A 25933-nucleotide genomic window follows, 5' to 3' on the forward strand; every position below is an offset into this window, starting at 1 on the left:
TAGTAGCATACTACAAAAACCTAGGGGTCCACAAAGACGACTTCAAACTTGAAATGGTAACAACCGATGAGGTACTCAAAAAATTGAGCGCCCTCCAACCTAACAAGGCCACTGGCCATGACAACATCCCCTCCAAATTCCTCAGAGACGCAGCAGCCGCCATCACCCCAGTCATCACACACATAATAAACCTCTCTATAAAACAGGGGCACGTCCCCAAGGACTTCAAAATTGCGAGAGTGACCCCTCTACACAAAAAGGGCAGCAAATTAGACCCAGGCAACTACCGCCCTGTTTCTATTCTTACCTCCATCTCGAAAGTCATGGAGAAAATAGTCTACGAACAGGTCGAAAAGTACCTGGCGGAAAAAAACCTAATCTACGAATTCCAATCTGGCTTCAGAACGTCCCACTCCACTGACACATGCCTCCTCTATTTGAACGACCACATCAAACAAGAGGTGGACGCTGGCAAATACTGCGGCATGGTCATGCTGGACCTACAAAAGGCCTTCGACACTGTCAATCACTCCATTCTAATGGACAAGCTAAAAGCAATTGGTTTTGATAGCCTATCAGTGAGCTGGATGCAATCCTACCTGGAGGGGAGAGAACAGATGGTAGAGGTAAACGGTACTCTATCCCCCCCCCTCACAGTGAGCTGTGGTGTTCCACAAGGAAGCATACTAGGACCGCTACTCTTCCTAATTTATGCAAATGACATGTCGTCAGCCTGTGACTGCAACTTGTTCCTGTTTGCGGACGACTCAGCCCTGCTGGTCTCTGACAAGAACAAATTGCAGGTTGAAAAAACCCTCAGCACGGAACTAGGCAAAATCTGCATATGGCTCGCTGATAACAAACTATCATTACACATGGGCAAAACAGAGTCCATTCTCTTCGGTTCAAATAACAAACTCAGCAAGACCGACGGCTTCTCAGTTACAGTGGGTGACAATATTGTCACAAGGAAAGACGAAATTACCTACCTGGGTTCCATCCTAGAGGCAAATCTTTCCTGTGACAAAATGGCATCCAATGTAATAAAAAAAGTCAACCAACGAACTAGATTCTTGTACCGGATCTCCTCTCTGGTAAACAAGAATACCCTGAGGACTCTGGCAGGAGCACTCATTCAAGGGTACTATGACTATGCGTGCACCTCATGGTACCAAAGCACCTCAAAGGCGCTTAAAACAAAATTACAAACATCACAAAACAAACTGGTCAGACTACTACTTGACCTGAACCCCAGAACCCACCTCACCCCTGCCCACTTTGCCAACCTAGGATGGCTTAGAGTAGACGACAGAGTACAGCAACTTGCAATGGGCCTGGTCTACAAGATACACTATACGACCGGGGTGCCCATGTACATGTCAAAATACTTCCCAAAGGTCAGTGAATACCACAACCACTACACCAGAGGAAGCTCAACAAATCATGTTAAACCCAGATTCGGCTCAAACAAGGGACTAAACACGTTTCGCAATTATGCCACAACAATGTGGAACGCCCTACCCAAAGCTGTAAAGGAATGTGAATCCCTGCCCACATTCAAAACCGCCCTTAAAGAGCACCTACGGGAGGCTGCAATTCGAAACTGGCCACCGTAAATGCCCAAAACCCCCACCACCTCCTAATAGACAGTCTCCTCCCCACCGCATGTATATATTCCCTCCCCGCCGTATGTATATTCCCCTCCCACCCACCCACCCCCTCCTAATGTACAGTCCCCTCCCCATCATATGTATATACTCTGTCAGGATCTAGGGGTAACAGTACTGTATATTTGAATACCGCTTATGTCACAAATGTATCAGTACTAAATACCTATATGTCCCTATGCCATAAATGTCATGTATGTTATGTATGTCATAAATGTCTATATGAATTGAAAATGGGGGACCCTGATGGAAACAAGACAAACGTCTTTCTCAGGTCTGCATCCCCTTAACAATTGTATGTATTGAGCCGTACTGTATTGTACCCATTCTGCAATCTGTTAAATAAAGTTTTCATTCATTCATTCATTCACTATAAACCTTTTTTTATATATATATATAAATGAGAAGCATGTTTAGATTTGAGTGTTATTTTTTTTTAATAAAAATTAGCGTATATCGAACCGAACCCAAAACCGTGACCCCCAAAACCGTGATACGAACCGAACCGTCCATTTTGTGAACCGTCCCACACCTACCGTTTATCATAAAAATCCAGTGCCCCCGAAATACAAAAAAATCCCCCGAAAATCAATTAAGAAAAAAAAAAAAAAAGCCATTGAAAAAAAAAAAAAATGTCTAACCCTGGCTCCGTGTGTAACTCGATACCTTGTAGACACGTATATTATACACCCACTTCTGGGTTAGTATCGGGTATACATTTATACTTCAATGTGTTTGACTCATCACCCACGTCTGGGTCAGTACCATGTTTAATACCTCTATCAGGCTTTAATTATATGGCAAGAATAATACCTCCTCCCCAAAGGGAAAGGGTTAATTAAATGGGAATTATTATTAAAGAACCAACACGTTATCACACAAAGGAAATAAAAAATGTGGGCCCACTGTACCAGAACAAAAGTCCTATGCTAATGCCGGCATGTAATGTTTATGGGGTACCCCTATGAACTGTAATTAGCAACCATTAGCTTCGCCCGTAGGCCGCACCACACTGTGTACTGTGTAATAGATCCGGAGCATCGACGCTCGATTGTACTCAACCAAAATGGCGGCCTCGCCGTGCCACCACCGTCCAGGTAGCAAGATGGAGTCAAACGCTCTCGTCGCAGGCGCTAGCAAGCGGGGCTGGAGCAGAGGGCAGTAGCTGGCTGAGAGCGTGTGCTGGGTGATGGCGACCTCTGCTGGACGGATGAACTCCTGTGCTGGGCTGTCGACCGCCGGAGCAGAGCAGGCGTCGAAACGCCGGCGAAGGCTGGTTGTTGACAGCCGGCGCTGGTTGACGCGTAGCCATACACTTGCCCTACCTTAAACTGAAGCTACTCTCTGGGTTCCAAACAGCCCACCTGCTACACGGTTATACTGTTGCGCAACGTGGCTGGCTACACCACACTGTCTTCTTCAGCGCCTCGCGCTCGGTGTACACTGGAGTCAATATAGCCGTTAGCAGCATGCTACTTATACCGCACACACTGCTACTATAACACGCTACCTATGGACGTTAGTCCTTGGGTTCAGTTTCTCTTACTCACGCACTATCACGGGTCCTTCTAGGATAACCCGTCATATACTCAAGTTCAATACGTTCGCCCATGTCGTCCACACCGGGTGCTCCGTCGAGACACGTCTGATCACATCCAAGTCCGAACTCGAAGAGGCTCGTTCTTCCCCCTTCCATCTCCATTCTTGCTTCCTTCCCCATCTCTCTCGTACGCTCTCTGCCTGCCACCGCCCCCTGCTGGTACCGCCAACTAGTCACACAGGGAAAACTGGATGGTAGAATATGATTCAGTGATACTGTTTATAATCCATATTCCAGCCGGTAGAAGAAGGAGGCGCCCGCGTCATTGTTCGAGGGAATATTAATGGAAACTAGTTAGTATGTCTTGGTGCACCAGGGGAGATAAAAGGCAAGTCAGCACTTCTGAATAATAGCCATATTTTCAGGGTGCTACATATAGAACCAAGACTAGAACAGACTAGAGCCGGTTAACTGTAGGCCCCTTTTATAGAACCAAGACTAGAACAGACTAGAGCCGGTTAACTGGAGGCCCCTTCTATAGAACCAAGACTAGAACAGACTAGAGCCGGTTAACTGGAGGCCCCTTTTATAGAACCAAGACTAGAACAGACTAGAGCCGGTTAACTGGAGGCCCCTTTTATAGAACCAAGACTAGAACAGACTAGAGCCGGTTAACTGGAGGCCCCTTTTATAGAACCAAGACTAGAACAGACTAGAGCCGGTTAACTGGAGGCCCCTTCTATAGAACCAAGACTAGAACAGACTAGAGCCGGTTAACTGGAGGCCCCTTCTATAGAACCAAGACTAGAACAGACTAGAGCCGGTTAACTGGAGGCACATCATGTTCACCATTATATAAAGTGGATACTTTATTATTGTAACTAATGTAATAGCTGAAATAGTGCTGTGATTAGTTCTGAATCCTGATTGGTGCAGACTCGATACAGAGTGACTTGAAAGAAATACCTTGTTATTTGCCAGAGATTCCAGGATTTTTGCACGGCAGGATCATTTTGAGATTGGTCTATAGTTATCTAAACCAGTTTTATCACCTATGTAATGGAATTACATGGGCCGGTTTCCAAATACTAGCAAAAATGGCAGTTGTCGAGGAAAGATTTAATGTGCGTCTGTTGCTCGGTTATAAATGGGACAGGCAGTCTTAGAAAAAAGTAGGGATGCTCGATATTGGCTTTTTTACCGATACCGATATTCCGATATTGTCCAACTCCAATTTCCGATACCGATACCGATATCAACCGATACCGATATATGCAGGGTTTCCCCCCCAAAAAACGGAATAATTTCAGGTAACTAATAATTTCACTGGATGCATTCAAAAGGCTTTCTAAATGTAAGCATTATCTGTGCAAAATATGATCATTAAAAAAGTAAAAATGAACATTTTAAACCAACATGCATACTTTTGACAATAAATAAAATAAGAATTGGTTCTTACTTGCTTGCCTGGGTAAATAAAGGTTAAATAAATGTTAAAAAAAAAAAAAAAAAAATTTTTTTTTTTTTTTTTTTTTTACCGATACCGATATTTTCCGATATCACATTTTACTGCCGATATCGGCCGATAATATCGGTCGGCCGATAATATCGGACATCCCTAGAAAAAAGGGATCCAATTCATGCAGTTGACCTTCTGGTATGAAGGAAATGGGTTGAAATTAAAAGTGAGAAGCACAATCATTACTGAGAGGGCTATTTATATACTTCTTCAAATAAATGACCAGCATTGGTGAAATGCATCAATTAAAAGCCAAGCAAATCTCTTTTTGACTTTTACCAGAGTACTATTTGATCTGGGTACTTGTACTTTTACCAGAGTACTATTTTAAACACTTTAAGACTACATCATATTTGATCAATTTATTACTAAAATATTTGCACTACATCTCTACCTGCCCTTTCTGTGTGGAGTTTGCGTGTTCTCCCTGTGTTTGCGTGGGTTTCCTCTGGGTACTCCAGTTTCCTCCCACACCATAAAGACATGCATGGTAGGCAGGGACTACAGAGGAAAACTAGCTCATTAGCTAATTCTGGCACATTTGCATTGATGTGGAAACTGAAGATGTTGATTAATGTGCACTGTCCCCTGGGTAAAAAAATACAAAAAAATAAACGAAACTAAGCCGGTAGGTGTTTCCTTTGCAGCTGAACCTGCAGGAGTCGTGGAGGACGTCCGGGGGCCAGCCCTCTGTCACCGGAGCCCTACCCCACCAGCAGGGCCGCCACTATAGCCACAAGACCAGCAGCACCAGCGTGCCCCATGCCAACGCCCTCTGCCACTTCCACATCGCCGCCAGCATCAACCCCGCCACAGGTCAGATCACAGGTTAACCTCATTTACAGCGATGGCGAGCTTACAAAACAAGACAGTTTATCAGCAATTTTATACATAATAGGCACAATATAGAATAAGAATAAACTATAAAATATCAGCTAAAACGGTTACAAGTCGACACACAGTGGTCGGAGATCATACTTTTGAATGCATGATGCGTGACAAACTGAGTTTGAGTCAATTGTAATGGACCAAAGGAGAATATAAATTCTTTTTTCTTTTTTCATCTTTGACTGTGAATAACACTATGCTACATTTGACCAGACATGAAAAATTGCAATTCCAATGGAGTTCAATCTGGATTTAGTATCACCAGGCGAGCAGCAAAAACCGTGAATGAAATCTACTATAAGTTACTGTTTATAATGTAGATTTCTCAGCCATTTTTCATCAGATTGCAACACCGTTTTTAGTTAGACTTTCACAGAAAGGTAGAGAAAAGAACTGCGTTCTAATCTATGCCAATAACATTCAGGTTTGTGGGAGATAATCCAGAAAAATAAGATAAATAAAAAAGTAAATCCACAAGTCATATGATTGACAGGAGCTGGCTTGAGCTGGGGGGTAGTGTCGTTTTTCGAAATGCTCTACAATGACTAGAAACAAAATGGCGGCACGCATTTCCTAGCGTCGATTTTCGCCTGTTTCCGACTAGATTTCCAAAACTCATATTTCACTAATAACACTTTAACCTATTGGTAAACAAACGTATTGCTGAAAATATACACTTTGACTGCTGTTTTGACAGGGTTAGGGTCTTTACTCTTGGCTACATTTGAAGAAAAAAGAAACGCAACATTAATTCATACAGTCTGTAGAGATGGATTTATGGAGTGATGTCATTTTGGGTCCGGTACCGGACCCATCGGGCTTAACCTGTTGCTTAACCTGTTGAAGCCCTATTTTCTGTTGCAGCCCTATTTTCTGAAAATCCGCCTAAAAATACATAACCTAAGTAAATGGAAGATTGCTCCACTTCTACAAGGTCCATTGGTAATCGCTTGTAAATTAACACTTTGATCGCCATGGGTTAAATTCATAATTTACCATCCCTCGCCAGCTCTATTTGTCTATGGAGAAGTTCCCCTTCTTTGCAGGGCTATAACTTTTTAAATTCTATTGCTACATTGCCATTATTATGGCCCATTCAATGTCCTATATGTATTGTTCAGGGTGTAGCAACGTTAAACTTTTTCATTCACATATTCATACTAAAATATGGTCTAAAGTATAAGTATTTTTTTTTTTTAAACTTTATTTTTTAGCGTTTATCGCTTTTCTGGTCAAGCATGCCTGACAGATACAGGGTGAAACGGGATATAGAGCAGGGGAAGACATTCTGGCAAATGACGGCGGGTCCGGGAATCGAACTCGGAGTCCACCAGATCCGTGACGCAGCACGGTTTTCCCCGACGCAGAAATAGCGCAGAGATATGCGGTGAGCTACTGGAGCCCCCCTAAAGTATAAGTATGTTTTTATCGTTTTCTGCAGCTTTCTTCAGAACGTGATTTATAGCCCTAAATGCATTATATTGATGATGAAATACAGTTTGGTAGCGATCGGCGCGAGATGAAAAATTTCAACTGGACGTACTTCTAGAATGATCTACGTATGATCTGATGATGACCGGATGGGCGGGGGATCGTTTATAATTCCGTGGGCAACGTTAGATGATTCATCCAGAGTGGGTCATATGTTCATCATAGCAGTTTATATTGAACACGTTAGAATATAACGCTGAATCTTACCGTATGTTCCTCGCGCCGTTGGACGATCAGCGTGGAGTAGACCGTTTTCGATTATGGGATGTAGAAATGCCCGATCCATTTCCAGGTTGTATAATAGTATATACGTCCAAATTTATTGTTTGTACGTCCAAATTGTTTATTGAGTTAGGGCGAGCAATCTATTATCCAGTGTTTCAAGATGGAGTCGCGGGAGCTATAGAGTGGCCGGACCACATTTGCATGAGTACTACTGGTTCAAAGGTTAATATCCGGTTGGCGATCTGCCGATCGGCCACCAGATGGCGCTCTTGAACCGCTAGAGAGTTGAGAGGAGATCACACTTGTGTCTCAGGGCCCCGGAAAGGAAATATGATTTCGATGACAGATTTTTGAAATATTGACATCAAAGACGAGTTAAGGCGTCCTCGGCGGAATGAGCATGGCGGGGAATGACGAGTTCCGGCGTTTTCGGCGGTTAAAGTGTTAATGCATTTCAAAAACTTAATATTTCACTAACACTTTAACCTATTGGTAAACAAACGTATTGCTGAAAATATACAGTCTATGACTGCTGTTGTGACAGGGTTAGGGTCTTTACTCTTGGCTACATTTGAAGAAAAAACTCAACATTATGTCATACAGTCTGGAGAGATTGATTTATGGCTTGGGTCTGGTACCGGATTAATAATAATACTAATAATAATAATAATAATAATAATAATAATAATAATAATATTCATTGAATGAACTCTTGGTCACATGGTAAATGGTTTCCCCCCCAGACATCCCCCTGCTTCCCTCCATCTCCTCCCTGTCTGCGGCGGACGACGAGGAGCCCGGGGGTCCGTTCACAGTCCACTGGCTGAACAACAAGGAGCTGCACCTCACCCTCGCCATGGAGGTCTTCCTGCAGCAGCTCCGGGGCAGCCTGGAGCTCCAGGGAGAGCACGCCCAGGACGGTAGGTGTAGAGAGGGGGACGGGGGGGAGCCTGGAGCTCCAGGGAGAGCACGCCCAGGACGGTAGGTGTAGAGAGGGGGACGGGGGGCAGCACGCCCAGGACGGTAGGTGTAGAGAGGGGGACGGGGGGCAGCACACCCAGGACGGTAGGTGTAGAGAGGGGGACGGGGGGCAGCACACCCAGGACGGTAGGTGTAGAGAGGGGGACGGGGGGCAGCACACCCAGGATGGTAGGTGTAGAGAGGGGGACGGGGGGCAGCACGCCCAGGATGGTAGGTGTAGAGAGGGGGACGGGGCGCAGCACACCCAGGATGGTAGGTGTAGAGAGGGGGACGGGGGGCAGCACGCCCAGGATGGTAGGTGTAGAGAGGGGGACGGGGGCAGCACGCCCAGGATGGTAGGTGTAGAGAGGGGGACGGGGGCAGCATTTCATCTCTTAGCTGCCCGTACTCACAGGTTGCTGCCTTTTCTCTCAGTCTGGTCACAAAACGGTCTATGGATTCGCCTTCCTCTTGTTTGCTGCTCCCGAACACGTACCTTTCATATATGACGTTCTTCGCCGGTTTGAAGTACTTACGTATCCAGTATGACTTTAGCGTCCCCTTGATCCTGTTCGGTGAGATTCAGGTTGTGACAGTAAGCATTCGCAACCTGAATATTCATGTCCTTCTCGGTTATACCCGTAGCGAGTGCATAGTCCTCGTATTCGGCACGGAATATATCCCAGCTGACACTCCAGACGCCTGTGAAGCTCATCGGGGAGAGGGGTGGAATATTAGCCGCCATGCTAGCTGACAATAGCCCAACGTTACTTGTCTCGGCCTACGTAATGTTGTCTTCCGAACCGGAGTCCGACTGACATAGTCAGCTAATATGTACATACATGGACGTAAGTTCAACTACTTCTGACACCATGTTTCTACGGTATGAATAACGACTGACACATATCAATGTCAGCGTCTAGGGCGGCTAGGTGGTGTAGTGGGCAAGGCACTCGCCACCAGTGTGGAGACGCTAGGATTCGCGTGTTCGAATCCAGCTCTCCACATTGTTTTTCAGTTTGGCTGGTCGTCCGTACTAATACACATTGGCCGTATTAGGGCGTGGGAAAACTGAAGGGTGGGGATCGGACGTTGTGGACAGCGACTCCTACAGGTCGGTTGGTGCGCCTGCGCAGTAGAATCAGGAAGTGTCGGGGGCAGCGTGAGCCTCCCACGCGTTACTCCTCGACACTGAGAGATCGAGCTGCGCAGGTGAAAAGATGCGACTGCTGTTACCTCAAGTACCGGAGGGGACTTGTGCTATGTATGACTTAGTCCACATTGCAGCCGGCTTGTGGGAGGCAAGAAACAGCGTTCGAGACAGGGGAGGGTTGAATTGGATGATACGAAATTGGGATGGGAGAAAATATGGAAAAAATGGGAGAAAAAGTGGATAAAAAAAAAAATCAATGTCAGCGTCTGTAATCAAAGTACTTCACATTCCTCTACATCCAGGGTATTCATGAAAACAACAAACGCAAGCGATTGCCGATCGCCTTGATCTAACTAGACCCTGTAACAATGATTTTCCAAAATAATCTCTTGAAAGCAACTCGCGATCTACCGGTCGATTGCGGTCGACTGGTTGGGCACCACAGGGCTACATCATTATAATCTTTACCTGCAACTGTGAGAAAAAAATACATTGGTTTAAACAGAATCAATAGACACATAAAATATATATATATATATATATTTATAAAAATAAATCAAATTCATACACATTTTTTTTATTCGAATGTTGATTTAGAATTCTAACGCCAACGTAACGAACGAAGGTCAGAACGTTTGAACGTTTGGGCTCAGCCCTAGTAGGTGTAGAGAGGGGGACGGGGGGGCAGCACACCCAGGACGGTAGGAAATGCAACACAATGCAAAAATAAGAACGGATGTCTTTTTAAAAAGTAGCATTGATCCGTACGTCTCTTCTGTCTTCTCTCTCTCTTCCTCAGAGCCCGAAGACGACGAGGACATGTTTGAGGACGGCTGTGCCAGGCCGGCCTACGAGGACTCCCGAGGAGGAGGACCCCACGACGGGGGGGCGTCCGGCCAGCTGCCCGCAGCGGCGGCGGTGGAGCACCAGGTGGAGCGGCTGCTGGAGGAGTGGAACAAGGGGGCGGACATGCTGTTCAGTATCCACCCCATGGACGGCTCCCTGCTGGTGTGGCACGTGGACTGGCTGGACGAGTACCAGCCCGGCATGTTCCGACAGGCTCAGGTAGGACCCCGCTTAGTACCAGCCCGGCATGTTCCCACAGGCTCAGGTAGGACCCCGCTTAGTACCAGCCCGGCATGTTCCCACAGGCTCAGGTAGGACCCCGCTTAGTACCAGCCCGGCATGTTCCCACAGGCTCAGGTAGGACCCCGCTTAGTACCAGCCCGGCATGTTCCCACAGGCTCAGGTAGGACCCCGCTTAGTACCAGCCCGGCATGTTCCCACAGGCTCAGGTAGGACCCCGCTTAGTACCAGCCCGGCATGTTCCCACAGGCTCAGGTAGGACCCCGCTTAGTACCAGCCCGGCATGTTCCCACAGGCTCAGGTAGGACCCTGCTTGAGATGAGTGAAATCCCGGGGGTTGTATTGATTTGATTTTTTTATTTGAAATCTTTTTTCGAACATGTAAATAAATACAAACAATATAAAATCAAACCAAATAGTGATGCACCGATGTGAAAATTGTGGCCGATACCGATAACCGATATTAATATTGCTATTCTGGCCGATACCGATATTTACCGATGTCTATATCTCTGTATAGAAAACACTTTTTTATGATAATCAAATAAAGAGCTATTTTCCAAAACGCATTATTTAAAAAAAAAAATGTAACTTCAGAAATGACTGATAGTTTGAAACTATTTAAGGCCAAAACACAAATATTTTAAAAATATTAAAAAAAAAAAGAATAATAATTTATTATTATTATTTTTTTAATTTAGCCTCATCTTGATATCGGACCGATACCGATGTGTAAAAAAACTGCCATATCGGCCGATAATATATCAGCGGCCGATATATCGTGCATCACTAAAAACAATCAAGAAATGAAATGGGAAAAATATATATAAATAAACAAAAGCAAAACATAACTCAATTTACATGTTCGAAAAGGATTAGGAAGAAGTATACATTTATTTTATCCTACCCCTTTTCCACTACTCAAATGAGTGTACTAATTTGAAACCTTACAAAACAAATATGCAAAACTAAAAAAAAACTATGTAAAACATGAAAGAATATGGAACTACGTGAAATATGTCAGTCACGCTCCATTCAGTCAGTCAGTCACGCTCCACTCAGTCAGTCAGTCACGCTCCACTCACTCAGTCAGTCAGTCACGCTCCACTCAGTCAGTCACGCTCCACTCACTCAGTCAGTCAGTCAGTCACGCTCCACTCAGTCAGTCAGTCACGCTCCACTCAGTCAGTCAGTCAGTCACGCTCCACTCAGTCAGTCACGCTCCACTCAGTCAGTCAGTCAGTCAGTCACGCTCCACTCAGTCAGTCACGCTCCACTCAGTCAGTCAGTCACGCTCCACTCAGTCAGTCACGCTCCACTCAGTCAGTCACGCTCCACTCAGTCAGTCAGTCAGTCAGTCACGCTCCACTCAGTCAGTCAGTCACGCTCCACTCACTCACTCAGTCAGTCACGCTCCACTCAGTCAGTCAGTCACGCTCCACTCACTCAGTCAGTCAGTCACGCTCCACTCAGTCAGTCACGCTCCACTCACTCACTCAGTCAGTCAGTCACGCTCCACTCAGTCAGTCAGTCACGCTCCAGTCAGTCAGTCACGCTCCACTCACTCAGTCACGCTCCACTCAGTCAGTCAGTCAGTCACGCTCCACTCAGTCAGTCACGCTCCACTCAGTCAGTCAGTCACGCTCCACTCAGTCAGTCAGTCAGTCACGCTCCACTCAGTCAGTCAGTCAGTCAGTCAGTCACGCTCCAGTCAGTCAGTCAGTCACGCTCCACTCAGTCAGTCAGTCACGCTCCACTCAGTCAGTCACGCTCCACTCAGTCAGTCAGTCACGCTCCACTCAGTCAGTCAGTCAGTCACGCTCCACTCACTCAGTCAGTCAGTCACGCTCCACTCACTCAGTCAGTCAGTCACGCTCCTCTCAGTCACTCAGTCAGTCACGCTCCACTCACTCAGTCACGCTCCACTCAGTCAGTCACGCTCCACTCACTCAGTCACGCTCCACTCAGTCAGTCAGTCACGCTCCACTCAGTCAGTCACGCTCCAGTCAGTCAGTCAGTCACGCTCCACTCAGTCAGTCACGCTCCACTCAGTCAGTCAGTCACGCTCCACTCAGTCAGTCACGCTCCACTCAGTCAGTCAGTCAGTCACGCTCCAGTCAGTCAGTCACGCTCCACTCAGTCAGTCACGCTCCACTCAGTCAGTCACGCTCCACTCAGTCAGTCACGCTCCACTCAGTCAGTCAGTCTCCACTCAGTCAGTCAGTCAGTCTCCACTCAGTCAGTCAGTCACGCTCCACTCAGTCAGTCAGTCTCCACTCAGTCAGTCAGTCAGTCTCCACTCAGTCAGTCAGTCAGTCACGCTCCACTCACTCAGTTAGTCACGCTCCACTCAGTCAGTCAGTCTCCTCTCAGTCAGTCAGTCACGCTCCACTCAGTTAGTCACGCTCCTCTCAGTTAGTCACGCTCCTCTCAGTCAGTCACGCTCCACTCAGTCAGTCAGTCACGCTCCACTCAGTTAGTCACGCTCCTCTCAGTCAGTCACGCTCCACTCACTCAGTCAGTCACGCTCCACTCAGTCAGTCACGCTCCTCTCAGTCAGTCACGCTCCTCTCAGTCAGTCAGTCACGCTCCACTCAGTCAGTCAGTCAGTCAGTCACGCTCCACTCAGTCAGTCACGCTCCACTCAGTCAGTCACGCTCCACTCAGTTAGTCACGCTCCTCTCAGTCAGTCACGCTCCTCTCAGTCAGTCACGCTCCTCTCAGTCAGTCACGCTCCTCTCAGTCAGTCACGCTCCTCTCAGTCAGTCACGCTCCTCTCAGTCAGTCACGCTCCACTCAGTCAGTCACGCTCCACTCACTCAGTCAGTCACGCTCCACTCAGTCAGTCACGCTCCTCTCAGTCAGTCACGCTCCTCTCAGTCAGTCACGCTCCTCTCAGTCAGTCACGCTCCTCTCAGTCAGTCACGCTCCTCTCAGTCAGTCACGCTCCTCTCAGTCAGTCACGCTCCTCTCAGTCAGTCACGCTCCTCTCAGTCAGTCACGCTCCACTCAGTTAGTCACGCTCCACTCAGTTAGTCACGCTCCACTCTCCAAGCTCTGTAGCTCAACACGGGCTATTGTGTTATCATCTTTGTTAATATAATAAGACATCGATTTAAATGTATCTGCCCCAGATTTGTACAAGTGATGAGAGCTGCATTGTCCTTTCCTTCCTTTTCAGTTTCCCTGGTTACTGAATCACTACAAATAGTCTGGCTTACAACATTGATTCTCAACCTTGCTCTCCGTCTCTCTCTCTCTCTCTCTCTCCCCCCCCCCCTCTCTCCCCCTCTCTCCCTCCCCCCTCCTCTCCTCTCCCCCCCTCTCTCTGTCTCTGTCTCCCCCTCTCTCTCTCTCCCCTCTCCCTCCCCCTCTCTCTGTCTCTCTCTCCCTCCCTCCCCCCCCCCTCTCTCTCTCTCCCCCCCCTCGCTGTCTCTCTGTCTCGCTCTCTCCCCCTCTCTCCCTCCCCCCTCCTCTCTCCTCTCCCCCCTCTCTCTGTCTCTGTCTCCCCCTCTCTCTCTCTCCCCTCTCCCTCCCCCTCTCTCTGTCTCTCTCTCCCTCCCTCCCCCCCCTCTCTCTCTCTCCCCCCCTCTCTGTCTCGCTCTCTCCCTCCCCCCTCCTCTCCCCTCTCCCCCCTCTCTCTGTCTCTGTCTCCCCCTCTCTCTCTCTCTCCCTCTCCCCCCCCCCTCTCTCTCTCTCCCCCCCCTCTCTGTCTTTCTGTCTCCCTCTCTCCCCCCCCCTCTCTCTCCCCCCCTCTCTCTGTCTCCCTCTCTCCCCCTCTCTCTCCCTCTGTCTCTCTCCCCCCCCTCTCTGTCTCTCTCTGTCTCCCTCTCTCTCCTCTCCTCCCCCCCCCTCTCTCTGTCTCCCTCTCTCCCCCTCTCTCTCCCCTCCCCCCCCTCTCTGTCTCCCCCCCCCCCCCAGGTGTCCTTCGTGTCCCGTATCCCCGTGGCCTTCCCCACCGGCGACGCCAACTCCCTGAACCGCAGCGTGACGCTGTACGCCTGCAACCGCAACGTGGACCTGGCCATCCAGCACGGCCGGCAGCGGCCCCCCCCGCCGCCCCCCCGCTCCGCTTCGGCCCCCCTCATCAGCTACGGCGGTGGCCAGGGGGGCAAGGCCCCGCCCACCAGCGGCAGCCTGCGCCTCAGCATCTTCACGCCCAACGTGCTGCTGGTGTCCACGCACGCCGACGGCTCCCTCAACCAGTGGGCGGTGAGCTTCGCCGAGGACTCTGCCTTCTCCACCGTGCTCAGCGTGTCGCACAAGTCGCGCTACTGCGGCCACCGCTTCCACCTCAACGACCTGGCCTGCCACTCGCTGCTGCCGCTGCTGCTCACCACGTCGCACCACAACGCCCTGCGCACGCCCGACTCCGGCGACTCACCCCCCCCCCCCTCCCCGAGGCCCGGCAGGGTGTCCCTGGGGGGCGGCGCCGTGTCCCGGGACCCCAACGCCGTCTACAGCGAGCTGATCCTGTGGAGGGTGGACCCCGTGGGGCCGCTGTCCTTCTCCGGGGGCGTCTCGGAGCTGGCGAGGATCAACTCGCTGCACGCCTCCGCCTTCGCCAACGTGGCCTGGCTGCCCGCCCTCGTCCCCAGCAACTGTCTCGGTGAGGACGGACCGCGGACACTGTCCCGACCTTCTGCTTAACAGGAGAGAAGGTTCTTTATGCATTGCAGACAGTAGGAAGGCTGAGAGAAGGTTCTTTATGGAGACAGTAGGAAGGCTGAGAGGGAGACACAGGAGAGAAGGTTATTTATTGAGACAGTAGGAAGGCTGAGAGGGAGACAGAGTAGGGGAGACACAGGAGAGAAGGTTCTTTATTGAGACTGTAGGAAGGCTGAGAGGGAGACAGAGTAGAGGAGGCACAGGAGAGAAGGTTCTTTATTGAGACAGTAGGAAGGCTGAGAGGGAGACAGAGTAGGGGAGACACAGGAGAGAAGGTTCTTTATAGAGACAGTAGGAAGGCTGAGAGGGAGACAGTAGAGGAGACACAGGAGAGAAGGTTCTTTATAGAGACAGTAGGAAGGCTGAGAGGGAGACAGAGTAGGAGAGACACAGGAGAGAAGGTTGTTTATTGAGACAGTAGGAAGGCTGAGAGGGAGACAGAGTAGGAGAGACACAGGAGAGAAGGTTCTTTATTGAGACAGTAGGAAGGCTGAGAGGGAGACAGAGTAGGAGAGACACAGGAGAGAAGGTTGTTTATTGAGACAGTAGGAAGGCTGAGAGGGAGACAGAGTAGGGGAGACACAAGAGAGAAGGTTCTTTATTGAGACAGTAGGAAGGCTGAGAGGGAGACAGAGTAGGAGAGACACAGGAGAGAAGGTTCTTTATTGAGACAGTAGGAAGGCTGAGAGGGAGACAGAGTAGGGGAGACACAGGAGAGAAGGTTGTTTATTGAGACAGTGGGAAGGCTGAGAGGGAGACAGAGTAGGGGAGACACAGGAGAGAAGGTTCTTTATGGAGACAGTAGGAAGGCTGAGAGGGAGACAGAGTAGGGGAGACACAGGAGAGAAGGTTCTTTATAGAGACAGTAGGAAGGCTGAGAGGGAGACACAGGAGAGAAGGTTCTTTATGGAGACAGTAGGAAGGCTGAGAGGGAGACAGAGTAGGGGAGACACAGGAGAGAAGGTTCTTTATAGAGACAGTAGGAAGGCTGAGAGGGAGACACAGGAGAGAAGGTTCTTTATAGAGACTGTAGGAAGGCTGAGAGGGAGACAGTAGAGGAGACACAGGAGAGAAGGTTCTTTATAGAGACAGTAGGAAGGCTGAGAGGGAGACAGAGTAGGAGAGACACAGGAGAGAAGGTTGTTTATTGAGACAGTAGGAAGGCTGAGAGGGAGACAGAGTAGGAGAGACACAGGAGAGAAGGTTCTTTATTGAGACAGTAGGAAGGCTGAGAGGGAGACAGAGTAGGAGAGACACAGGAGAGAAGGTTGTTTATTGAGACAGTAGGAAGGCTGAGAGGGAGACAGAGTAGGGGAGACACAAGAGAGAAGGTTCTTTATTGAGACAGTAGGAAGGCTGAGAGGGAGACAGAGTAGGAGAGACACAGGAGAGAAGGTTCTTTATTGAGACAGTAGGAAGGCTGAGAGGGAGACAGAGTAGGGGAGACACAGGAGAGAAGGTTGTTTATTGAGACAGTGGGAAGGCTGAGAGGGAGACAGAGTAGGGGAGACACAGGAGAGAAGGTTCTTTATGGAGACAGTAGGAAGGCTGAGAGGGAGACAGAGTAGGGGAGACACAGGAGAGAAGGTTCTTTATTGAGACAGTAGGAAGGCTGAGAGGGAGACAGAGTAGGGGAGACACAGGAGAGAAGGTTGTTTATTGAGACAGTAGGAAGGCTGAGAGGGAGACACGGGAGAGAAGGTTATTTACTGAGACAGTAGGAAGGCTGAGAGGGAGACACAGGAGAGAAGGTTCTTTACTGAGACTGTAGGAAGGCTGAGAGGGAGACACTGGAGAGAAGGTTCTTTATTGAGACAGTAGGAAGGCTGAGAGGGAGACACGGGAGAGAAGGTTATTTACTGAGACAGTAGGAAGGCTGAGAGGGAGACACAGGAGAGAAGGTTCTTTACTGAGACTGTAGGAAGGCTGAGAGGGAGACACGGGAGAGAAGGTTCTTCATGGTGACAGATTCAGGTCAGCGGTTTTCATCAGAGCCCCGGCATGCAGACGCATCTGTTTGTGAATCATGTTCAATAATGCCAATATGGCCCAATGAGATCAGCTACATCGATTCCCGTGAATATCGTTTTTAGAGCTGTTTTTTGTGTGTGCGTTTTCCTCTTCTTCTCCACTCTTTATAAATAAATAAACAACGGGCTCAACTCCCCTTCATAAACGGCATCTGGTCACCGGATGCGCCAAATGCGTAATATCCCTGGTAATAAAGAGTGCAGGAACCCACTCCCGTATAAGTATTTTATAATGGCGATAAAAAAGTGATACGCCACCTCCTCTCTGGACCCTTTAACTATCCCCTTGTTTGTCAGATCTACAAGTCTGTCTCTATTTGAATGTGTTCCATGTTTTTAATGAGTTCTCTGGAGGAAAGTAGTCATGTCTTTTAATGACTAATGGCAGATGATCTTGAACTCTGTTTCTCTCTCTCTCTCCCCTTCTCTTTCCCTCACTTTCTCCCTCTCTTTTTTGCTCCATCTGTCTCTTTCTCGTGCTCTCTCTCCCCTCCTCTCTCTCTCTCTCTCCTTCTATCTCTCTCCCCTCCCTCTCTCTCCCCCTCCCTCTCTCTCTCCCCTCTCTCCCCTCTCTCTGTCTCTCTCTCCTATCTCTCTCTCCTCTCCCCCTCCCCTTCTGTCTCTCTCCTATCTCTCTCTCCTCTCCCCCTCCACTTCTCACTCTCTCTCTCTCTAGGTGCATACTGTAACTCGCCCAGTGCCTGCTTCGTGGCCAGTGATGGTCACTCTCTCCGTCTCTACCAGGCTGTTATTGAAGCTAAGAAGCTCCTGAGTGAGCTGTCCAACCCTGAGATATCAGTAAGTCAGTGCTCACTCCTCTGTGGTCACCCCACTGCCGTGCGCTCACTCCTCTGTGGTCACTCCACTGCCGTGCGCTCACTCCTCTGTGGTCACTCCTCTGTGGTCACTCCACTGCCGTGCGCTCACTCCTCTGTGGTCACTCCACTGCCGTGCGCTCACTCCTCTGTGGTCACTCCTCTGTGGTCACTCCACTGCCGTGCGCTCACTCCTCTGCACTCACTCCTCTGTGGTCACTCCTCTGTGGTCACTCCACTGCTGTGCGGTCACTCCTCTACTGTCTAACTATGAATGAACACAACACTCTAACTTACCATCTTTAGATAATAAAGTACTCAACCTCTACTGTCTTTAACTATGAATGAACACAACACTCTAACTTACCATCTTTAGATAATAAAGTACTCAGCCTCTACTGTCTTTAACACTTTGGTTGCCTAAGGTTAAATTCATGATATACCATAGATTGCCAGCGCTATTTGTCTATGGAGAAAGTCCCCTTCTTTGCAGGGCTATAACTTTTTAAATTCTATTGCTACATTGCCATTATTAGGGCCCATTCAAAGTCCTATATGTATTGTTCATTGTGTAGCAACGTTAAACTTTTTCATTCACATATTCATACTAAAGTATGGTCTAATGTATAAGTATGTTTTCATCTCTTTCTGCAGCTTTCTCCAGAACGTGATGTATAGCCCCAAATACATTATATTGATGATGAAATACAGTTTGATGGCAATCAGCGCGATATAAAAAATTCCAACTAGACGTACTTCTAGAAGTTACTACACGTCATCTGATGTTGACCGGATGGGCGAGGGGGCGTTTATAATTCCGTGGGCAGCGTTATACCAATCATCTAATGTGGGTCAAATGTTGATAATAGCAGTTAGTATCGAAGACGGTAACGTTACACGCTCAAACTCACCCCAGTCTCCGCGCGCCGTTGGGCGATCATCGTAGAGTAGAAATTCTATCATTATGGGATGGCGATTTACCCGGTCCATCTCCAGCTTGTATAATGGTATATACGTCCAAATCATGTTGTTTATCGAGTTATTGGCAATCGATCGCTATGTAGCGTGACGAGCCAGAGTCCCGGGACCTATAGCGAGTGCCCGGAAGTAATATGGACGTCTAGCACAACCTCTATGGCACATCCTGTTTAAGCGATTGCGCCGATCGGCCACCAGATGGCGCTCCTGAACCGCCAGAGAGCTCAGTGGGTCCTGCTGGTGGATCTCAGGCCAGCAGAGGGGACATATGAATCCGATCGCAGATTTTCGAAATATCGATATACGGACGACGTAAAGCGTCCTCCGGCAACTTTAGCATGGCCAGCGAAGACGTCTAAAGACGTTTCATTGCAGTCAAAGTGTTAACTATGAATGAACATAACACTCTAACTTACCATCTTTAGATAATAAAGTACTCAACCTCTACTGTCTTTAACTATGAATGAACACAACACTCTAACTTACCATCTTTAGATAATAAAGTACTCAACCTCTACTGTCTTTAACTATGAATGAACACAACACTCTAACTTACTATCTTTAGATAATAAAGTACTCAGCCTCTACTGTCTTTAACTATGAGTGGACACAACACTCTTAACTTACCTTATATAGATAATAAAGTACTCAACCTCTACTGTATTTAACTGAGTGAACACAACACTAACTTACCATCTTTAGATAATAAAGTACTCAACATCTACTGTCTTTAACTATCAGTGAACACAACACTAACTTAGATAATAAAGTACTCTTAACATTTTTAAATTAAACCTTCTTACAGTCTTCTACTATCATGCACACTTCCTAATATACTAATTAGGGATGTCCGATATTATCGGCCTACCGATATTATCGGCCTACCGATATTATCGGCCGATATTGGCATCAAAATGTGATATCGGAAAATATCTGTATCGTTTTTTTTTTTTTTTTTTTTACATTTCTATAACCTTTATTTACCCAGGCAAGCAAGTAAGAACAAATTCTGATTTTATTTATTGTCAAAAGTATGCATAATGTTGTGTTAATTCCACAACAAGAGATATGTAATGTTAATTACCTGAAATTATTCAGTTTTTTGGGGGGGAAACCCTGCATATATCGGTATTGGTTGATATCGGTATCGTATAACAAAGCAGGATAGCCGGACCAGCACTCACAGGTTCAATGTTTTTTTAATTGGCAGCCTGAATCAAAGCAGACATGTTTCGGACTAATGTCCTTCTTCAGTGGTATGGCTAGCCATACCACTGAAGAAGGACATTAGTCCGAAACATGTCTGCTTTGATTCAGGCTGCCAATTAAAAAAACATTGAACCTGTGAGTGCTGGTCCGGCTATCCTGCTTTGTTATACTGAACTTTATGGGATTACAGCACCCAGTGTGAGTACTTGTGAGCGCGGTCTAACTTGACTATATTGATATCGGTATCGGAAATTAAGAGTTGGACAATATCGGTGTATCGGTAAAAAAGCCAATATCGAGCCTCCCTGATACTAATGTCTCTTTACTACTATGCACTCAACACTGCTGCACCCAAGTTTCAACACTGTTTGAACCCCACCAGTTACAAAGACTTCATTTCCTGCATTCTGGGGCAGGAATTATTTTAATTGTACCCTTTAAATGCCAGTGTTCGTGATGGCATCACAAATTATTGTTAAAAAACAGGCTAGGATATGATTAGCAACAACACAGATTTTGATGGATTTTCAGTTTTTTTGTAATGTCAGATTGAAAAAAATACTCACTCTTACCATAAGGGACTACAAGTCCTTATGTCCTCTTCAAAAATGCGTGTGTGTGAGCAAGAGAGAGAGAGAGATAGTTCTCCAACTTGTGTGAGTTGCAGTGATCTCCTGGTTGTTCCCCACCTAGGTTATCTAACTATTGCGCCGCTGCAACTAGAAACACTGGCCTGGCCTGCTTCTAAGTTCAGTGGCCTGACTGCATTTTTTTTTTTTTAATCTTTATTTTTTAGAATTTTTTTTAAATCATCTCCTCCCCCCCCTCTCTCTCCCCCCCCCCTCTCTCTCCCCTTCAGAAATCTGTGGGGGAAGTGTTCAGTATCATCAGCCAGCAGTCCACGGCCAAGCCAGGTTGCATCATCGAGCTGGACTCCATCACTGACTTTGTGAGTATAGATGATTAGACGAAGTATCAATCAAAACCAGGGTAAAAACAATCTCTGATGCTCCAGTCAGCAGGAAGGTATTAATCCTGCCAGGGTTAGGGGTTCTATTCCCTGTGTAGCTCGATGGGTAGAGCATGGTATTAATCCTGCCAGGGTTAGGGGTTCTATTCCCTGTGTAGCTCGATGGGTAGAGCATGGTATTAATCCTGCCAGGGTTAGAGGTTCTATTCCCTGTGTAGCTCGATGGGTAGAGCATGGTATTAATCCTGCCAGGGTTAGGGGTTCTATTCCCTGTGTAGCTCGATGGGTAGAGCATGGTATTAATCCTGCCAGGGTTAGGGGTTCTATTCCCTGTGTAGCTCAAGTTCAAGGTTGGCACCTTGCATAACAGAAAAGCTATAAGCCATTACTATAAAACGCTTTGGATGAAAATGAGCTGGTTTGATTAGCCTTAGTGCTAATGCCATCAAACCATCAGACCGCAAAAGAGACCCACTTGGTATTGCACTTTGTTGACTTCTTTTGGTTTTGGCCTGATACCTGGGTTGGAGTTTAGTAACCTTTTATACTGTGTATTTCTCCAGACCCCTCTTGGCAGAGCCTGAGGTGTGGCCAGCAGTAGCAACCAATCCCCTCTACTGTGGCAAAAATCATAATCGCGATTATATTTGATTGATGTTGAAAATACGATTATTAAACACAATTACTCGTTGATTTGAGAACTTCACATGACGACTGAATTAGTCTCCCTCTCTCTCCTTTCTATCTCCTCTCTTTCTCTCTTTTTCACTCTTTCTCTGTCTCTCTCTCCTTTCTATCTCTCCTCTCTTTCTTTCTCTCACTCTTTCTCTCTCCTCTATTTCTCCTTTCTATCTCTTCTTTCTCCCTCCTTTCTCTGTCTCCTCTTTCTCCTTTCTTTCTCCTTTCTATATCCTCTTTCTCTCCTCTCTTTCACTCTTTCTCTGTCTCTCTCTTTCACTCTCTTTCTCTGTCTCTCTCCTTTCTATCTCTACTCTTTCTCTCCCTCTCTCACAGCTTCGAACGTTCGATTCGATGGCACAAGCTTCGAACATTAAAAAAACAATCGAAGTTTAAAAAAAAAATATATATATATATATATTATTTATTTTTTCAAAAAAAAAATTTAAATTTTTTTTTTTTTACTTCGATTTGTGTGTGTGTGTAGGTGTGTGTGTGTGTGTGTGTGTGTGTGTGAACTACCCATCCCAGTTAGGACAGCCGAATCCCGTCCAATCTTTCGCCGTCGACTAAAGACTAAAAAATAAAAATCTAACCGTGACTAACCTTACTGTCATGCACTTGTCCTAATAAACTAACCTACACTGTAACACGCAACACTTTGATGAACATTGTTACTCAGCTGATAGAGTTGTAACGTCACAGTGCCCAAGTGCGTCCACCTTTTTATAGGATTCTATCACATTTGCATAACAATAGCGAATATTACGTACCTTGCGCCGTTTTCATTGGAGTTTTTTACAAAACAACGCTGTTTTATTTGTCCTATATATGCGGATATCATTTAAAAACTTAAATTTTACCATTTTAGTTCCCTTTAGACAACAAACATAATGCTAATGATGCACTTTAATTATGATAATTAGGTGGCCATTCACGGTCACTGTACTGAGGTGACGTGAGGGCGCATTCATAGTTTAACGCTCCTGTGTTCAGATCGCATTTTCATCAACTTTTACCGACCTGCTGACCTGTGAACTGTGAAAAAAGGTCTTGGAAAATGGAGTTCTTTTGTTTGAACCTGTTTTCATCCTTTAAAATCAATGCTGCCATCTACTGTCAGCTGGAAGGTAGTGTCGTTTGTCTACCATCTCATCTCAGGAGCAAACAACATCCCCATTTTATTTGTCTAACAAACAAAATATTAATCACAATCACTTGTCACATTAACATTTGTGAGTACATGTGTTTTCAACAAAAATATGACAAATTTAACACAACAGCCAGCACTTCATAAAATTTTATAAACATTATATAAAAAATACAATAAACATAACTTAGAACAATAACTATTTACAGCACACCATACATATTTATAAATTTTTTCATTCGCTCACTCATTCATACACTCATTCATCCAAACACCAGTAACACCAACGACACTGCCGATGTTGCAGGCCAGAGACACCTTTCCGCTGAGTCGGTCGATCAGGCTGGACTTAGGGACCTCGAACAACGTGGCTGCCCGCCTCGCACTCCACCTGCCTGCTCTGACCTCTGCAATGGCCTGATCCATGGCCTCCTGGGTCCACAGACGCACCTTCCTCTCCCTCTTCCGCATTTGCCGGATATTAGGCATGCTCTGCAAACACACAAAAATATTTTAAACAAGAAACTAAAATAATATGAACTTTATTATTATTGTACGACTGACAAGTTTATTTTATTTGATTTATTTAGCACATTATTTAAAAAAAACAGTGCTAGGAGGGAACTTATGTGAGTGATTTATGATGAAATTAAATTAGATTTGAATTGTTTTTTTGAATATGGATAAGGAGGTTGTTGACCTCAATGATGAATTTAGTTTATTGCTATGGTTTGTTGGATATGAGTGAAATTCTGATGAAAAGATGCAGAACAATGGAAGGTATCAAGAACATCTTGCCTTTTGTTAATGAACTTGAATATGAATGAGCATGAAACCAAAATGATTATGCTGAAATATTACCAGACATGCAAACACACACACAACCTTACCTTCACCCAGTTCAGCATGGCAGCCTCACACACACACACACACACCTCCATTCACCTGTAGAGAAACAAACAAGCACACACAAACCTACCGTGTCTGCTGTGCTGTCTCTGGACTTTGTCACTGCTTCAGATGTTTTTTTATACAGAGATTGAGAGAGAGAGAGAGAGAGAGAAAACCAGTTCATTATTTTCCCCGCGAAAATTATTGTTCTCCCTTCGATTATTTTCGCGCAACCTCAGTTCATCACTCGTTCAGACAAACTTAGATCTCTTATTAAGATTACAAATGTACAACACATTTCGTCGGACAAAACACTGGCTATATATGCTAGCAACATAACCAAACAATCTGACTTCATCTTGGGGCGAGTGGGAGTTCGTGTTTAAGGAACAGGAAGCTACTTTTACTTGGAAATCAGCGTCGCCCCGAACACATTCGAACAATTATAACGTTGCAGTGGTACAAACGTTCACATCTAGTAGTCTTTAGATGACTAAATATAGATGAATACTCATGAAATTTAATATATATACTCTAAAATAAGTATGATTTCATATCACCTACCTTTCGACGTGAAAATCTGGTGGGGCTGTGAGGAAAGATCCAGAATGCCGCGCAAGATGGGGCGTGACCGAAGTTGGGTTTGGGCGTTCCCAGATAAAGAGGGTGACCGGGATTGGTTTACGTTCCGTTACCCTTCTTGCTGTCTTGTCGCACAGAACTTGTAAGTCGCTTTGGATAAAAGCGTCAGCTAAATGTAAGTGTGTGTGTGTGTGTGTGTGTGTGTGTGTGTGTGCGCGCACCTTGTAGAATTCCACACATAAGAAAGAAAGATACTGGGATGAATAAACAAAATAGGAAATAAAATGTAGAAATGCATGCAATACATAAATAAATATGAATCTCCATATATGAAATATAACATTTAGATAAGGTGCTACTGAGATGTTTTGGTGAGTTCTTTGTTTTTTTGTGGAAGTTGCCCTTCTTAAAAATGCATGAACATTCACTGATAATTGGTCTGTAGTGGAGTCTACAAGGTCTACATTGCCGGACCATGTAGAATCCGGACCTTGTAGACTGACATAATTCTGTGCATAGTTTAGTCTACACAGGCCATATTTCAAATAATCAAAATCTTACTTCATTCATCTTAAACATTCTTGATTTGGGGGATTGGTAGTTCCCATGAAATCTGAAGTTGTTCAAACGACAACAGCGATCCACCTTGAATTAAATCACACAGCCGAGTGAAACCTTGTTGGATGCGTCACAGTCACGAAAGGGGCTACTTAATTAATTAATCCAACCCACTTTATTTATAGAGCACATTTAAAAACAACAACGTTTACGAAAGTGCTGTACAAGTCCCACAACATAAGATAAAAAAAAATAAAAAATATTAAAAAAAAAATTCTTTTTCTCGAAGCTTCGAATTAAAATCGAAGCTCGGCCCCGAAGCTTCGATTGCCAAAAAAAGCTTCGAAGGTCAGCCCTAGTAAGGCATGAGTTGGGTGAATGTAAGGCATGAGTTGTAAAGCACTTTGGCTAAAAGCTGTTATATAAAATTATAAATGTTATATAAATGATATATAAATGTACCATTTATTTACCATTTACATAATATTTGTTGTTTTTATATTCATCCTCTCCTCTCTTCTCCTCTTCTCTCCTATCCTCTCTTCTCTCCCCTCTACTCCTCTCCTCCCCTCTACTCTACTCCTCTCCTTTTCTCTCATCTCCTCTCTTCTTTCTTCTCTCCTCTTCTCTCCTCATCTCCTCTCCTCTCTCCCCTCCCCTCCCCTCCCTTCTCCTCTCCTCTCCTCTCTCCTCTCCTCTCTTCTCTCCTCTCATTTACATTTACATTTAGTCATTTAGCTGACGCTTTTATCCAAAGCGACTTACAAGTTCTGTACGACAAGACCGCAAGAAGGGTACAACTCTATCAGCTGAGTAACAATGTTTATCAAAGTGTTGCGTGTTACAGTGTAGGTTAGTTTATTAGGACAAGTGCA

The 25933-nt window shown here is 46.0% G+C and overlaps 1 protein-coding gene and 1 long non-coding RNA gene across 5 annotated transcripts in view; one reads left to right on the forward strand and one right to left on the reverse strand.

Moving 5' to 3' along the window:
• The window catches only part of dmxl1 (Dmx like 1), a gene marked incomplete at its 3' end in the record, with an annotated part of 327508 nt that overhangs the window by 118774 nt on the left and 182801 nt on the right, over positions 1-25933 (forward strand). For all 4 annotated transcript variants that reach the window (XM_084323717.1, XM_084323718.1, XM_084323720.1 and 1 more), the window contains exons 9-14: positions 5374-5542; positions 8074-8250; positions 10243-10508; positions 14451-15138; positions 17904-18025; positions 21089-21178. In XM_084323717.1, the coding sequence (XP_084179843.1) occupies positions 5374-5542; positions 8074-8250; positions 10243-10508; positions 14451-15138; positions 17904-18025; positions 21089-21178 (1512 nt within the window). The remainder of the gene's footprint in view (positions 1-5373; positions 5543-8073; positions 8251-10242; positions 10509-14450; positions 15139-17903; positions 18026-21088; positions 21179-25933) is intronic.
• Positions 23362-24544, reverse strand: LOC311236111. The gene is made up of 3 exons (XR_014620199.1): positions 24483-24544; positions 24007-24041; positions 23362-23519 (listed from the first exon to the last, which is right to left on the reverse strand). It is a non-coding gene; the product is annotated as an uncharacterized lncRNA (long non-coding RNA).

This window comes from Notolepis coatsorum, assembly GCF_963971535.1.
Source record: "Notolepis coatsorum genome assembly, chromosome: 10".
In the NCBI taxonomy this organism is placed as follows: domain Eukaryota; kingdom Metazoa; phylum Chordata; class Actinopteri; order Aulopiformes; family Paralepididae; genus Notolepis; species Notolepis coatsorum.